Source organism: Geotrypetes seraphini, chromosome 13 (genome assembly GCF_902459505.1).
Source record: "Geotrypetes seraphini chromosome 13, aGeoSer1.1, whole genome shotgun sequence".
NCBI lineage: Eukaryota > Metazoa > Chordata > Amphibia > Gymnophiona > Dermophiidae > Geotrypetes > Geotrypetes seraphini.
In genome coordinates this window covers 62,140,199-62,158,356 of record NC_047096.1, presented here as the reverse complement: position 1 = coordinate 62,158,356, position 18,158 = coordinate 62,140,199, and the positions used below count along the sequence as shown (strand labels likewise).

General features: G+C 42.5%; 1 protein-coding gene across 1 annotated transcript in view; it reads left to right on the top strand.

Annotated features, from left to right (window-relative positions):
• Nucleotides 1–18,158, top strand: part of LOC117347055 (tumor necrosis factor receptor superfamily member 16-like) — a 59,780-nt gene that overhangs the window by 7,404 nt on the left and 34,218 nt on the right. The window contains exon 3 of the mRNA XM_033917375.1: nucleotides 17,430–17,789. Within this exon, the coding sequence (XP_033773266.1) occupies nucleotides 17,430–17,789 (360 nt within the window). The remainder of the gene's footprint in view (nucleotides 1–17,429; nucleotides 17,790–18,158) is intronic.

Sequence of the window (18,158 nt, the reverse complement as noted above, 5' to 3'; positions counted from 1 at the left end):
GCCATTTATAGACTTCCTCCCATTGTGTTATGAGAATCAAGTTACCCTGAGGTTGTGAGTTCAATTCCCACTGCAGCTCCTTGTGACCCTGGGCAAGTCACTTAACACTTCATTGCCCCTGGTACAAAAAAAGGACCCATCTAAAATATGTAAACTCCTTTGATTGTAACCACACAGAAAAAGCAGTATATCAGGTCCTTTACCCTTTAGAATCAAGCTATTGTGACATCATTGATGAGGTTGACTCTTATTGGTGGAATGAGGCATTATGACATCACAACCTCAGTTCTGGTTAGCAGAGAGTGAAACTCTTCACATTAAGGGGGGAAATTAGCAACATAGGTCACTGGGAGTGGAGGAATGTCTCAGTGGTTAGAGCAACTGCTTCAATACTCTGAGGTTGGGAGTTCAATTCCCACTGCAGCTCCTTGTGACCCTGGGCAAGTCACTTAACACTTCATTGCCCCAGGTACAAAATAAAAACCTAAAATATGTAAACTGCTTTGATTGTAACCAGACAGAAAAAGTGGTATACAAGTCTCATCCCCTTTACCCTTAGCCTTTTACCTGTTCATTTTGGTCCTCCATTGTTTTTTCCTATTGTATATTTTCTGGAATTTGGTTCTTCTTACTGTTCTGCACTTTTCGGCTCCAGCTAGCAGTGCAAGCTTCGTTCTTCTTGCTAGTCCCTTCTTGGTTGAGTCACAGCCAGCCATGTTGCTAGACAAGAGCATTTGGGGGGGGGGGGTGCACAAGGGAGGCAAGCCAAAGTGACATTTCTACACATCACAGTCCTCCCCTCCCCTAACTTCAGATTGACTCTCAAAGATACTTTAAGAAGTCCCAAAGGCCTTAGAAATCCCTTTAGCCAGTTTCAGCCACCCAATAAAACAAGTGTTATTTCATAACACCATTCAATGAATTCTTTTATATGGGTGTAAAGTCTGGAGACTGTAAACAGAGAACCATGAACGCAGATAAAGGCCAAATGACCATCCAGTCTGCCCATCTACAGCAAACTTTTTTTTTTTTTTTTTAGCTCTGGCACACTAAACGGAGCAAATGCTTTTCGTGTCACATTCTACTTGAAATTATACAATTGCAAAACCAACAAAAAACTAAAATTGAGAGTTATTTATATAAAGTTCTTTAAGCTATCTATATATAATTGTAACAACGGTGAAACTAAAGTAGTTAGAATAGAATTGCTAATCAATGCGATGGATGTGCTTGTTTTTGAGAGCAAATTGACTCAAAATGTGGCTCAATAGTTGGGGCGGTTAGTGGGTTCGGGGAGTTCCCGGCCGTAGCCGCTCAGCTGATTTCAGCAGGGATATCCCCCACAGGGAACGCTGCTGGATCAGCTGATCAGGGCTAACTTCCCCTGCCGCAATCAGCTTATGGTTGCTGCATATGACTCTAGGATCCCGCAGCGGCATAGATAGGTGGCTGAAAGGTAGGCCAGGGTTTTCAGGCCCTACATTTCAGCCGCTTAGCTTTCCGTGAATCATGGCTAGGTAGCCACTTTAGCCCACCTAATGTCACTTCCAGCATTGACCATGCCTACTGTGGCATTCCACGGCCTAAAGCCACGATGCCAGCCACCTGTAATGTAGGCGTCGGTAGGGGCTTCATCACTGCCATTTATTGCCATTTCTGATGGCGTTTTTCAATTAACTGAGGCATTGGCAGGGCGCCTACCGATGCCAAAGTTTAGGCACTGGTTCTAAAAGTTCCCTGTAAGTGACTCTGCAGACTTTATCCCTATAACATTTTTCACAGGGAAAGTAAATACATGTGTTCCCTTTGAATGCCTATGTTTTGTTTTGTTTTGTTTTTTATTCAACATTTATATGTTCCAAAATGCTCAATCAATGGAGTTTACAATACAAATCTAATACCAGCTTCCGCTTCTCAAACCTTTAATTCTTGTGAAGCCTTGAAACATCAAACGCTTCTGAAGCGATCCCCATCCTAATGTTTTGCCACTCCCCATTTATCTTCCTTATTAATTTTACTTCGATGTATTTTAAACAACCTTTCCCTCCCCAACTTCCCTTTTGTTCCATGTACGTCAATGTGAATTCGTCTAGTATTTTTAATATTTGATAAAATATTGCTTTTCTTTACCTATTTTAATTATTTTTCTACAATCTTCTTATATTGTACACCATTTAGACACTTGTTTTGATAGACGGTATATCAAAAATAAAGAAACTTGAAACCTTACCCTGAGATTGTGGGTTCAAACCCACACTGCTCCTTGTGACCCTGGCCAAGTCACTTAATCCCCCATTGCTCCAGGTACATTAGATAGAGTGTGAGCCCCACTGAGAGAGATAGGAAAAAATGCTTGAGTACCGAATGTACACAACTTAAGCTATATAAATACTAAAAATAAAATAAATTATGCAGTATAGTTCTACCATAAGCATAAGAAGGTTTTTCTAACTGAATGGTTCATTGGTTGAAGACCAAAGTCAGACTTTCACCTATCAGATTTTTTTGTGATATCTATCAAAGCCATTCCTAGTCAGTCTCTTGCATTTCTTGATCAAATCTCCTAATACCCCAGATGGTCATTAAATAATCCAATTTTCTCTTAAAATGTCAAGTGATGGTGTGTACATTTATATCCTCAGTAGGCAGTGGATGCCATAACCTGATTATTGCAAAAGTAAAATGGTTAGTCTTTTTAAAACAAATTAAATAGAAACAGAGAAGAATGAGGGCAAATAAAGGCTTTTTTCATTTTCAAAGTATGCCCTTTTGTTTTGCCCATATTTCTAAATGTGCTTATATCGTATGACTGGGCCATTTATTGACTTTTCAGGCATTTATATATGGTGATAATATCACCGTGGTCTGCTCTGCTACGTGTTCCTAGCTACCCGAGCCTTTTCTTGGATGAGAAATGTTCCAGTCTCCTAATTACATTTGTTGCTCCTCCCTGTAATGCTTCCTGCTCTGTTTTAGCCTCGTGTGATAAGGAGAATAGAACTATGGACCTTGCGTACTACAAACATTTTAAAATCACAGGCAACCAAGTTTCCTGCGTTGGGTGTCAACTCTACTCATTCCATCCCAGAGGGGACACTTTCAGTGCCAAATTAACACTATACAGAGCCATAGGCATATACACGTTTGTGGGCTCTTAGCATGGACCCCCATTTAATTTTTTCAACTTCACTCCCTTCCCCAGCACAGTCATTTTCCCTGCCATCCCCCCAATCTTTATTCATTGTCTCCCCGCCCCCATTTCTTATTACCTTTCTTATTTCTAATCTTAATGTATATTTTCTGTAAACCGCTTAGAACCTAACGGATGTAGCGGTATATAAGAAATAAATTACATTACAAATTACATTTCACTTCTCCAGAAGTAGCGGGGAGCAAATAGCAGCATCTAATTTTGGATGTGCAATGTTGTACCATGTGGATTTCTGCCAGGTACTTGTGACCTTGATTGGCCACTGTGGAAGCAGGATACTAGGCGACATGGACCATTGGTCTGATCCAGTATGGCTAGTCTTATGTTCTTGTGTTAAGGAGATTGTGCAAGCACATACATTGAGTATACGGTTACCAGTAAAGTGAAGGTTTACTTCGCGGTAGCTACCCCGAAGATTTAAAGTCCAACATCAGGAAATGGGTGGGAGGGTGGGCACCAACCAGTGACTGCCAATTTTGGGGGGGAAGCCATGGTTCCCCGTTCCGATGCTTGTGTCCACATATCAACCCTGTCCCTTTTCTAGAGTGCCCGTTTTTAAAGTAGTTAGAAAAGGTACTACAAGTAAAAGTCTCAGGAACTCTCTATCCCCCTCCGTTACAAAGCCGCGCTAGCAAGAACGCCTACATTCTTAGAACTCTTTTGAGCGTCTGAGCTCTTACCGCCACGGCTGGCGCTAAAAAATGCTAGTGCGTCTTTGTAAAGGAGGGGGTATGTTTGTTTATTGAGAGCTTCTACACTGCTACTAATGACTGGGGAGTCAATTCAGAGCAGTTTGCATGAGCTTCTGTAAAGGTGTTACAATACAGAATTATTAATACCGGCAAAATTATGCCATAATCAATCATCCTATGCATATCTAAACATTTATATCATAATCAATACTGGCACATTGATTATCCTACTTATATGCATACTTTTATACTAAATCAGGGGTAGGCAATTCTGGTCCTCAAGAGCTGGTTTTCAGGATCTCCACAATAAAAATGCATGAGAGAGATTTACATCTCAAGGAGACAGTGCATGCAAATCTCTCATACATATTCATGGTGGAGATCCTGAAAACCTGACCTGGCTCCGGCTCTCGAGGACCAGAACTGCCTATCCCTGTACTAAATCCATCATCCTGCGTATATACACATGTAATACTAGGTATTATATATGTGATATTCAACCAATTCTATACGGGATAGGAAAGAAGCACCTTGAGTCCCCAGACAAAGGATGAGCAGAGTGAAGATTTCATTCTCCAAACAATTCACCATACCAAATTAGTGAAAACTGGCTGTCGTCATTAACAGCAACAAAAACTCCTCCCTAGGACCTCCCGGATCCCCCCTCACCTTGAATCGATGCCCTCCCGACAAGCGAACAGATTGAGGGACGGAATGGGGCATGACTTGGTGGAACTGAGCAGGCCTGGGGGCGTAGCCATGGGTCCAGATTTTCATTCCAGAATATCTGGTAACCCTAATATGTACCTTCTCGATCTCTACAATCTCAGTCCAAGCAATTGCTGGTTGTTCCTTCTGTTCGATCTATATTTAAAGCCATCAGTCGTCGTGTTTATGGGGTAATAGGTCCACAATTATGGAACTCTTTAGCAGACTCAGTGCATCCAAATTCTGCTTTTATATCTTTTTGAAGGAGTTTGAAAGACCATCTTTTCAGTAAAGCTTTTCAGAATTTGTGAAGGGAAACTTTGTTTTTTTACAGTTCTTGCTTTGATGCTTATGTTTTTAAAGAACTGAATGACGTACGTTTTAGGATGTTTGAAGTATTCTAAGTGATTTTAGTATGTTGTAAAGTGGTTGTTTTATTTGAATTATGAATGTGAATTTGTAACCCGCATAGAATATGGATATGCAGGATATAAATAAACTGTACACCACACTGATAGCCCTTATGCTTGCAGTGGAATTTGGGTGGGTTTTGGTGGGCTCACATTTTCATAAGTGTAGTTGTTAGAGTGGAATATGTAGGGTTACCAGATGTTTGGATTTTTCCGGACATGTCCAGGGGTCCGGAAGGCTTTTCAAAACCCGGCCCTTTGTCTGGGTTTTGAAAAGCTTTGAACAAATCACTGTCAGGCAGGAGTGCATCCTCTCTTTAGCAGGAGTTTCAAAGTATATACCAAATGGTGATAGGGCTTCCTTAAATGTGGAAAATTTTTTTTTTTTAATATATGGCATCTCATACTAATAATGTGATGTAAAGAATTTTTTTTTTTTTAAAGCATAAACAGTTTGTAATTGGTTTGTTCTTACTTTGTTAGAGATCATTTCAGAGTCCTTGCCCAACTGTTGTACTCTCTCAGCTGGATTATTGTAATTCTCTTTATTCAGATATCCCTTTGAAATGGTGACCCGTCAAATGTGCCCTGACGGTGGACATTATTTTGTCTTTTTGAGGGTTACAAAGTAACCATCTTTTTTGAAGAGGGATCCCCCCCACTACACTTAAAAGATTCACTTGCTATCAAGTGTTAGAGTAAGGTTTACATATGATTATGGGAACCCTTTACGTAAGTGGATATCTGGAAGGCCTTGATTTACCCAGACTGCTCAGGCCTGAGGAGTCTGAGCAAAACAGGGCCTTCCAGATATCTACTTAATGGCAGATTCAGTCACGGGGCGCACTTGTCCATGCGCATAATTGTTGGGGCACATTTGTTGGGCGCAATTGACGTGCGCAATTGTTGGTGTGCCCTTTGAAATTGATGAACAGAATCCAAGTGAATCAAAATTCGGACACTTGATTGATATTTGGTAAATCAATGTTTCAGACATTACATTACATTACATTACATTAGGGACTTCTATTCCGCCTATACCTTGCAGTTCAAGGCGGATTACAAAAGAGCTAACTGGACATTTCCAGTGAAGTTACAACAGTTTTTTTGTTTTGTTTTTTTGGTTACAAGGGAGGAGAGTTAGCTGGATTAATTCCGGAAGAACTTGCAAATTGGATATTAAATTGACTGTACGTTACTGTGTGACATAACAAATAGATTACAGTTAGAGTACAAATAAGATTACGTTACATTTCAGGGATCTGAATACTTGGTTGGTGTTTTGGGGAGGAAGAGATTATTTAAGTGGAGGTTTTGGGGGAGAATTTATCTAGGAGGAGGGGGAAGGGTTGGGTTAAGATATCTGGATAAATTTTTTGAAAAGTAGGGTTTGGATTTCTTTTCGAAAAGTTTTGAAGTCGCACGTTGCCGTTAACAGGTTGGAGATGGAGTGGTAAAGTTTTGCTGCTTGCGTCGCCAGAAGGTTATCAAACATCTTTTTGCGCTGAGTGCCCTTGAGTGGAGGGAAGGCAAAAGGGTTCGGAGTTCTTCTTTGTCTTGAGGTGAGGATCTGGTTTAGGCGGTTGTTTAGGTAGGGGGGGGGGCGGAGCTTTGAATTATAGACAGTAGAATTTGAATTGAATTTGTGCTTGCATAGGTAGCCAGTGAGAGTCAAGAAGGCAGTTGTAATATGATCATATTTTCTCAGGGAGTAGATCAGTCTGAGGGCAGTGTTTTGTATAGTCTGAAGTTGTTTTATCATGTTGGCAGGACAAGGTAGATAGAGGGAATTGCAATAGTCCAGTAGACCTAAGACTAGGGATTGGACAATTAGCCTGAATTGTGCTGGGTCGAAGAATTTTCTTATTTTACGTAGATTTCTCATAATTAAAAAAGCTTTCTGGGATGTTTTATTGATTTGGGACTGCATTGTGCAGCATCTGTCTATCGTTACTCCTAGGAGTTTGAGTTCGGGCTGTATTGGGTATTTGGTGTTTTTAATTTTCAGTTCTGTAATGGTGGGAGTGTTGGCCTTTTCGAGCAAAAGGAATTTTGTTTTATCTGAATTTAGTTTCAGTTTGTGGTCTACCATCCATTTTTCCATTGCATCTAGGGTTATATCCAGTTTTGCTGTAGTGGTGGGCTCTGATGGGTCGAAGGGGAGGAGTATGGTGATGTCGTCTGCGTAGCTGAAGGATGTAACATTTAAGTTATCTAAAGTGGCTCTAAGGGAGGAAATAAAGAGGTTAAACAGCTTATATCAAAATCAAAAAATGAATAAAGACCACAATAACAAACCACAACCAAAGGCCTATATTAGTGAAAATGCATGCCACAACACATAAATAAATCTTTTACTGTGAGCGGATATGGAAGAAAAAAGGATCTTGGAAATCCAAACCATAGACTACGTTAGTTGTCTATTGGTTGTCTGTAGATTGAATTATCTTTCATCGATCCAAACCCCCCCTCCCCCCCAAAAAAAAATATTTGACTTGTGTTTTTCTGCCGCGTTTGTCGGGGATCATGGGGGAGGGCCGTCATCGGTAGTGGGGACTTTTTTCCTTTTTTTTTTTATGGGACAGATATTTTGCGTGTGTAACAAATGTTATTTTGTTCTTATGTCGGTCACATGGTAAAGTGCACCAGGAAATGGACCTTGGACAATGCAGAATTTGCCAGATGTCTTTGCGGATGGTAACACGTTCTCCTGAGTCCACTTATTTAGGTAGACTGAGACAGGATTAAAATATATATATTATATTACCACTGTTAATTTATTTTTTTTACGGCTGCTGATTTTTTACTTAGCAGATTTCAATATTTTGTCCAGGATGACAACTAGACCTTTTTCTTGGGTTGTGACTCCTAAAATGGACCCTAACAGCAAATAACTATGATCTGGATTCTTCTTCTCAATGTGCATCATTTTGCATTTGTCCACACCAAATTTCATCTGTCATTTTGAATGCCCAGTCTTCCAATTTCCTAATTTTTCACAGTCTGTATTTAACAACTATGAATAGCTTTGTGTCATCTGCATATTTAATCACCTCATTCGTTGTTCCCATTTCCAGATCATTTATGTTAAATAGCACAGGTCCCACTAGAGACTGCTGGGGCGCTCCACTATTCACCCCGCCTCCACTGAGATAAATGACCCTTTAATCCTACCCTTTGTTTTCTGTCCATTAACCAGTTCCCAATCCACATTGCCTCTTAGCCCATGGCTTTTTCTAATTTTCTTACGAGTCTCTCATGAGGGACTTTGCCAAAGGTTTTCTGAAATATCTAGATATGCTACATCAAGCAGCTCATCCTTATCCACATGTTTATTTGCACCTTCAAAGAAATGAAGCAAATGAACGAGGCAAAATGATTCTCCTAGAAATATTCTGCAGTTGGCAGTGTCTGCTTTTCTCAGAACCCTTTGGTGTTGGGTTCAGTGTATCTTAGAATTCTTTAGGGTTGATGAGATCTAATGTGCATTTCAGGTGTTCTCTGCCTTGTGATTTCTCTCTTTTGTGCCTGTGCATTTGTCATAGTCCTTTGCTGTGGGACTCGGCTGTAATTGCTCTGCTTCTGTATATTCTTACCACAGAAAAAGTGTCCACTCAGCTGGATGTATCTTCCTGTCCTGCCTGCCTTCTAATAGTTCATCAATAATGTAGGATAATGTAAGGCTTAACCATATGGGGAAGGGAGGGAAAGCGAAGGTTATGCATTCCTCCTTACTGACTACAAAGAAGCAATAATGCTTTAATTCTCAGGAAATGTGTGGAGGAATTAGAGCACTAGAAAGATTACACAAAAATGGCTCTGGGAGTTTTTATGACCAAATAAAACAAACATTCAGCCTAATCTGCTGAGATATTTCAGTGTTAATCGCTGACTGCCTTATGATTTTCAAAAGCATTGGCAAGATTCCCCACAGCATGGTCCTTCGATCTTTAACATGGCGATGGCAGTAACCCTCTCCCCAGTATACTCCATCAAAAATTACTGTAGCAATGGCAGGATTCCTCACAGCATTCTCCATCAATCATTGCTGTGGCAGTGGAAGGATTCCCAGCATACTCCATCCCTACATATTCTATCTTTCTTTTTAGATCAGCAGTCCATCAAATCGCTAGGACTCGAGCACGAGTCAATGGCATCCAACAATACATACTGTATATACTTGAATATAAACCAATGTGACCTTCCCCCCACCCCCCAAAAAAGAGGAAAAAAGGATGACTCAAGTATAAACCAAGATTAGAAATTTGGGTGATCCTGATGAGCCAGTCTACAAAAACTTGAGAATAGCCACTGCTTTTTTCTAGACTAAACAGCATACAATCTGTTTTATTTTGTGGGGATCTTCCCAGATAATTGGGACCTGGATGGCCTACTGCTGGAAACAGGATACATACAGTCTGTCCCAGTATGGCGACTCTTATATTAAGAGAATAGGCAACAAGATCTCCCTTCCCTTTTCTTCCCTAGTCTTCCTTCTCAATTTATTTTCTGCCTCTGACATGTTGGGGCACAATAATTTATTCAGATTAGTTTGGGGTCCATTAGCGACTTTTGTTACTTCGGTTTAGTTGTCGCTTACCATTAATTTTCTGTTGATTTGTACATACATCCGGGGGAGGGGGATATTGCTTGTTTATGCCTTGATTGGATGTATTGGAAGGGGGGGAAATCCATTTTGTATTGTTACTGATTGATCGTAAGTGCTGATTCTGATTATTAATGTATGTATAATTTTCTGCACTTTGTATTAGCCTTGAAAATTTAATAAAGATTTATATTTTCTGCCTCTGTCTAGATTAAATTCTTTCTTACTATCCAGTCCTCAATTTCCCTCTTTTTATTATTTCTGCCTACAGCTTGCCACCTCTTTCCCTCACCCCATTCTAGTATCTCACTAACTATCTTCTTCCCCCAATCCAGCATGTGCCCTTTTTTCTTTATCCCCTCCTTCCATCCAGTGTCTGCTCCCTCTCTCTCTCCTCTCCACTTCCATTCAGTGTCTGCTCCACCTCTCTGTCCTCTCTACTTCCATCCATCGTCTGCTCCCCCTCTCTCTCCCATTCACAATGTGCTCCTCTCTCTGTTCTCTCCACTTCCTTCCAATGACTAATCCCCTCTCTCTCTTCCCCACTTCTTTCCAACAACTGTCCCCCCTCTCCACTTCCATCCAGTGTCTGCTCCCCCTCTCTCTGTCCTCCCCACTTCTTCTAGCAACGACACCCCTCTCTCTTCACCCCACTTCCTTCCAATGACTGCTCCCCCTCTCTCCAATTCCATTCAGGATCTGTTCTCCTCTCACTCACCCCATCTTCCATCCATATCTGTCATCCCCCCCATCTCTTTCTCCACACAATAAGCCTGAAGCACCACTCGGCCTCTTCCCTTGTCAGGCCATTTCCCTCCCTCCCTTCCCCTTACCTTCACAGCACTTTTCAAAAACAAAGTTTTCACTCTCAGATTGCCCCTGACATGGCAGCCCTGACACTTCTCCTCTGAAGCAAGCCGCCCAGACAGAAACAGAGAGTTAAGTCGGTGAAGAAGCATAGGGGCTGCCACGTCAGGGGCCATCTGAGAGCAAAAGCTTTGGTTTTGAAAAGCGCTGTGAAGGTGAGGGGAAGGGAAGGAGGGATATGGCCCAACAAGGGGAAAAAAGATATCCAGACCATGGAGCCCCCTGGAGCTGTAGGGTCCAGGGCAGCTGCACTGTTTGCTCTTCCCTAATGCTGGCCCTGCTACCAGGGCTGTAATCTTCAATAGGATGATGCCCCCCCATGATGAATCTCAATGCTGCTATCCTCCATGCACACAAACCCCCACTACCACCCTTTTCGATGCACTCCCCAACATTGTGCTTACCATTAGTACTGGAAACCTGCTGCTGCCATAAATGCTGTATTCTCATCCGGTGCGGGGCCTTGAGCATCTGAGCATGTTCAAGTCTTGCCTGTTCCTGCCTTCTCTGAGAATCTCGGAGTGGGCGGGAGCTGGAAGGCTTTGAGCATGCACAGATGCTCAAAGCTCTGCACCAAATTAGAATACAGCATTGATGGTGGCAGCAGGTTTCCAGTACTAATGGTAAGCGCAATATTGGGGAGTGGGGCATGCATGGAGGATGGCAGCGACAGGGGTTTGTGTGCACGGAGGATAGTGGCTTCGAGATTTATCACAGGGGGGCATGTATTCAGCGGGGAGAGTGGAGGGGAGTGGTCATCGGGAGTTAAATGGAGGACAACCATGCCATTGGTCAGGTATTGGATCAAATATAAATTGGCCCAAAAATCTTGGTTTATATTCAAGTATATACGGTATTCTATCAGTTGGTAGTGGCAGATTCCCCACAGCATGATCCAACAATCTTTACTGTGGTTATGGCAGGTCTTCAGTCCTTTGCCTTGGGTTTTCGGCTCCTGTGCATCACCTTTGATCTTCACTATAGCAAGGACACGCTTTCTGTCCTTGTGCTGCGGGTATTAGTTTCCCTACGATACCTCCTTCAGTCTTTGCGGTCATAGCAGCAGGCTTTCTGACCACGTGTCCCAGGGTGTGGGCTCCCCATGACACTCTCCTTCAATCTACATGGCTTTTTCTACTTTTCACAAACATATCAACCCTCCTCTATCACTACAGCACAATGCATCTAAAAAGAAAAAATACTGAAAAGTTCAGCTACCTTTGATCTATTCTAACAAAAGAGCATACAGTAATTTGCAGTGGTTCAACATCATAGTCATTCTGATCGGCTATCATTAGTTTAACATAGTTTAAGTATATATTGCAAAGGAAAATGCCTATAAATAGAGAAAATGAAAAACCGTAGTCACTTTGGAAAGCCCAGCCATGTATTTCCCGCTGTAAGGATGGTCCAAAGCCTGCATTCTCCTTGCTTAAAAAGTACAGGAATTTGGATGCACACCAGCATAAACAAAATACTATCCGCACATGAATATAAATTACTATAAATACCATAAAACTAGCTTTACAATTAGGAAATGCTTGTCAGATTTTATTGAACGAATAAAACTGACAAGAATAGTGAATAACATCAGAGGAAAGTGACAACTCATTCCAAGCCATTATTCAATTAAATAACAATTTGCTATCGCTGCCCATCTCCAACCCCAACATCCCTTATTTCCCATCCCCTGTTTACAGAAATATTACTATATATTCATATCTTCTTTAGTGCTTGGACTAGGGTTGCCAGATTTTCCAATCGAAAAATCCAAACCCTAGACCCACCCCCAGGCCTGCCCATCCCATCGCTTTTTGAAGGCGGCCAAATTACTTCAGCCTCCAGTGCTCCAGTGTTCTGGCCTGGGATCTCAATCTGGTCCTGTCCATGCTCGTGCGCCCTCCCTTTGAGCCTCTGGGTTCCTGCTTGTTGAAGGATCTTACTCTTAAGGCGGTCTTCCTGGTGGCCATTACTTCTGCGAGACGTGTTTCTGAGCTGCTGGCTTTTTCTTGTAGGCCTCCCTTCCTGGAGTTTTCTAGGGAGCGTGTTGTGCTGCCGCCTGTTCTTCCTTTCTTCCGAAAGGTAGTTTCACCCTTTTATGTCAATCAGTCTGTGGTCCTCATGGTCTTGGGTAATCGGAAGGGCTCATTAGAGTAGAGGCAGTTGCATAAGTTGAATGTTTGTCGGGTCCTTCGCTCTTATGTTCAGCGAACCCAGGGGTTCCGGAAGTCCCTAATCCCACCCACAGTCCTGCCCTAGTCTGTGTCCTCCCCCCCCCTGCTGTCTGCTCTTGTCGGGCTGGAAGGAAGTCCTCGCATGCACAGAGTTCCTCCCTGCCCAACACGATTTGAGGAGGCTTTTCAAAATCCAGATATAGTGCCAGGTAGTAGAGTGTTACTAAAATTTAGTAAGGCAGACAGAGAATGCAGCAGCCCCCCCAGTCCATTTTCTGTAGGCTGGATATCATCAACACGGCAATAAGAAGGATTGCAAGGAGAGAGGATGCATATCCCTGTTGTACCAGCTGGAGGGGGAGGGGTTGCAGGGATGACAGCATAGTGAGACTCCCAGACTGTGAGAAGTACTCCATATAAAGCCTGAAGTATAAATGACTTATCGCCTCTATTATGCTGCTAAAGACGTATTTACTGGCTGCAGGAGCATAAGTGCTCCAGTCATTATAAATATAAGTAGACAGAGGAAACCACATTTCTGCCAGCAATATTATCTGCCCTATTCTGTTTCAATAGAAAAGCATTTTTTGCTGAATAATTAATCTTGCTCCCTAAAATATCTTCGTTCGCTGCCCTCTGTGTGTTCCGAGTGCAAAGGAAGTGTTGTTGGATTGGTCCCAGCTTCTAGCCAGACACAGAGACTGTGGGGGATGAAAACATTAGCTATGGCACAGCCTCGCTCTGTGTTCCTAATCCCACACCTGAAACACTTTACATGATGGATGTGATCTAACCTAGAGAATGACACACTGACAAAATTCATCGCCATACCCGTCCCTGCGGATAACCGCGGGAAACCATTTCCATGTCATTCTTTAAGGGGAGAGGGAAGAATCGGAGTATGAATGGGAACAATCACTGACCACTGAAGAATGCTGGTGTAGAAGAACCGAGGTTGAGATAGACACTAAAGAATGACATGGAATGGTTAGAACATAAGAACATTGCCATTTTGGAACAGATCAAAGGTCCATCAAGCCCAGTATCCTGTTTCTAACCGTAGCCAATTATGGTCATAAGCACCTGCCAGAAACCCAAAGAGTAGCAACATTTCAGAGCTGAAATTGTGATGTCATAAAGCCTCATTCCACCAATGCCTATGAGTCAACCTTATCAGGGATGTCACAATGGCTTCATCATCCTATACTTGACTCGCATAAGAATCAGAGTTTGAATGGGCTCAGCCACTGACCCACAAGCCTTGCATTGAAGAATGCTGGTGTAGAAGGACCCAGGATGAGATAGACACTAAAGCATGACACAGGATGATTTCCTGTGGAATTGATTCATTAATGACTTGTTCGTTTGCTCAGGTTTCAACTCTTTATAACATGTATGAATGTAAGGGCCGATAGCCCATGACAGTAAGTGACATCTGTGTTACTTAAAGCCTCAAGCTGAACTAACATCAGAACATAAGCATTGCCATACAGGAAGAAACTGAAGGTCCATCTTGCCCAGTATTCTGTTTCCAACAGTGGCCAATCCAGGTCACAAGTATCTGGCAATATCCCAGAACTAACTATACTACTACTATTTATTATTTCTAAAGCGCTACCAGATGAACGCAGTGCTGTACATTAAATACGCAAGAACTAAGCCGTGGATTTTCCCACTGAATGAAGAAAAATATTTTTTCCGCTTTGTTTTAAATTTATTACTTAGTAGCCTCATTGCGTGTCCCCTAGTCCTTGCGTTTTTGGAAAAAGAAAACATGGAATTCATGCCTACCTGTTCCTCTCTGCTCAGTATTTTATAGACCTCTATCATATCTCCCCTCAGCCATCTCTTCTGTAAGGGTCTATGGGACTGGTTTTCCCAGACGGAAACTCTGGTAACCCTACCAAGGGTTCATCTTTATGCCCACCACCCAACTATCTACATGCCTAATGATCTTCAACTAAATGGCCATCCTAACCCTTCCCTCTTTGGTAAAAGACCCTGGATGCACATCTTTGGCGCAAGAGGATATTGCATCTCTTGGTGCCCTTTTAGTAAGGAAGAAGTAAGGAACTACAATCAGTAAGTTTGATTTCTGTGGTAAGTAAATTAATGAAAATGCCTTTAAAACTGAGAATAGTGATGCTTCTTGAATCCAGTGGATTACAGGACCTGAGGCAGCATGGATTCATTAGAGGCAGGTCTTGTCAGACAAATGTGATCAATTTCTTTGACTGAGTGACCAGAGAATTGGATAGATGTGGTGTATTTAAATTTTAGCAAAGCCTTTGAAAGTGTTCCATCCAGGGGTCTAACAAATAAACTGAATGCCATCAGTATGGACTCCAAAGTGAAGGACTGGGTCAGGAACTGGATGAGTGGAAGGTGACAGAGAGTAGAAGTCAATGGAGATCTCTCTGAGGATAGGGATGTTACCAGTTGTGTGCCTCAAGGTTCGGTTCTTGGGCCTGTTCTTTTTAACATTTTTATAAATGATATTGCTGAAGAATTGTTGGGTAAGATTTGCCTCTTTGTGGATGATACCAAAATCTGCACTAGAGTAGACACCCCTGATGGTGTGAAGAACATGAGCAAGGACCTAGTGAAGCTTGAAGAATGGTCTGAAATTTGGCAGCTAAGATTTAATGCTATGAAATGCAAGGTCATGCATTTGAGCTGCAAAAACCCAAGGGAATAGTACAGGACTTGAGTGTGATAGTATGTGATGATCTTAAGGTGGCCAAACAAGTTGAAAAGGCAATGGTGAAAGCTAGAATGCTAGGGTGCATAGGGAGAGATATGGCCAGTAGGAAAAAGGAGGTATTGATGCCCCTGTATAAGTCTCTGGTGAGACCTCATTAGAATATCGTGTACAATTCGGGAGACCGCATATTTTGTATGTTAAATGTATGATACTTACTTTATTTTGTTTGTCTTTCTTATTTTTAAATGGAGTTCTTATCATTACTTTGATTGTATTGGATTGTTAACCGCTTTGATCCTTTTTGGCAAATTGGGCAGTATATAAAGATTTTAATAAACATAAACCTTCAAAAAGATATAAACAGGGTGGAGTCGATCCAGAGGAAGGATACTTAAATGGTCATTGGTCTTAAGCATAAGGTGAATGGGGACAAACTTAAAGATCTCAATATGTATACTTTGGAGGAAAGGCGGGAGAGAGGAGAAACGATAGAAGTTTAAATACCTTCTCGGCATAAATACGCATTAGGCAAATCTCTTTCATTTGAAAGGAATGAGGGGTATGGGATGAAGTTAAGAGATGATAGGCTCAGGAGTAACCTAAGGAAATAATTTTTTATGGAAAGGGTGGTAATTGTGTGGAATAGGCTCCTGGTCGAGGTAGTGGAGAGAAAGACTGTGTCTGAGTTCAAGAAGGTGTGGGACAGGCACTTGGGATGTCTTACGGAGAGGAGAAGATGTCATCACAGTGATGTCAGCGCATGCGCAAAGGCCCTCAGGTCGCCGGTGGGTGATCCTGGAGTAGGGGAGATGCCGGCGAGAGGAGGAGAGTAGTCAGTGCTGGCTGACTGCCTACAGGGCGTGCCTTTTGCTGCCGACATGCCATGGTACATAGTTTACAATACGCCGGTCTAATCAATTTTTCTCTTTTCCAGAAGCAGAGCGCACAATCTAAAACAGGCGTGTCAAAGTCCCTCCTCGAGGGCCGCAATCCAGTTGGGTTTTCAGGATTTCCCCAATGAATATACATGAGATCTATTAGCATGCAATGAAAGCAGTGCATGCAGATAGAGCTCATGCATATTCATTGGGGAAATCCTGAAAACTCGACTGGATTGCGGCCCTCGAGCAGGGACTTTGACACCCCTGATTTAAAGGAGAGGTTTAGGGGCCAAAACGAATCATGCAATTTCTCCCCGGAGTAGGCACTTTGGCTAAGCTACCAAATTTGGTGAAACTGTTGATAACCACTAATTGGTACAACATAAATGAGTTTTAGTTTTTATGGAAGAGTTTCCAACACTTCCTGCAGGACTTCATGGTAGTGATTTTAAGGTTCTGTTAAGGGGCCACTGAAAAGTTCTCAGCCCAACCAGCAAAGTTGGGGCAGTCTCCATCAAGGGCTACACACTTAGGCCTGGATTCTGTAACTGGCACCATTGTTGGCAGCCTCCTTAAAAGTGGCCACTGATCACATGTCAGTCACGCTACTGCGCCAGTACAGAATTGCACCTCCAGAAAAGGTAGGCCAGACAAGTAGGCCAGGGTTTTCCAGGCCTACATTTCCGGCACCTACCTTTGATGCGAATCACACCTCTGTAGGCGCTTTAGGCCACCTAACGCCGCTTCCGATGTTAGCCACATCCACAGTGGCATTAGACGGCCTAAAGCACCTATGCAGGTGCAATTCTGGTAGGCGCCATGAAACTTGGTTAAAAACAGCGTTTTTTTTAACTGAGTTGGGCGCTTACTGGTGCCTAAAAAAATTGGTGCCGGTTAGAGTATCAGGGCCTTAGACTAGTGATTTTCACTTTTTTTCATTCTGTCGGAATAATACAGAATGAAAAAAGTGGAAAATTGTTGGCCTAAGTGTATAGCCTTCAATTGAGAGTGCCCCAACTTTGGGCTGAGAACTTTTCAACGGCCCCCTCGTATCTATCTATCTATCTATAAAAAGGAGGGTTTTTTCCCCCTGATTTGGATATTGGCCACCTTTCCTTCGCTGTTGCCGTTGTCTTCCATACTTCACAGTTTGAATTCTTTTTTTCTTAATTCTAGGTACAACGTATTCCGACACAGTGAGCCACACGGAGTCGTGCAAGCCCTGCACAGTGTGCCTGGGTCTGAAGCGTATAGTTGCACCTTGTGTGGAGACAGACGACGCAGTCTGCGCCTGCAATTATGGATATTATCTGAACAAAGAGAGAAATGAGTGCGAGCCGTGCCAGAGCTGTGGCCTGGGCTTTGGGATGATGTATCCCTGTAGTAACCAGCAGGACACCATGTGTGAATCATGTCCAACAGGCACCTTTTCGGACATAGACAGTAGCATGGACCCCTGTATGCCCTGCAAGTTCTGCGAGGACGGGGAGTCGCTACTGGAGGACTGCACCCCCATGACTGACACCGTCTGCCACGGTGAGTGTTTTGGGGATTGGGGAGGAGTGTCTGAGTTTTGAAAGGGCTTCACTTTTATGAGGCAATGGGAAGAGAGGACAGGAGACCCTTAAGTCATGGGGGAAAGGGAGTCCTTCTCAGTTATAGACGTTAATGTTATTTGACCATGTTATTTCTGGATGGGTTTCATTCATTGCCTTTCTAAAACAGCACAAGTTAAGATCATGGCTGCTTTGGGACACCTCTAATCAAATTTCTTCACAGCATTAAAATAAAACAGGCTCATTTTGAAACGAATTTAGCCTGGTAATTAAGGAGCTATTTGGCTAAATTCCAAGGATTAAAAATTACAAAAGAGTCTAAGAATAACCATACTGGGTCATACCAGTG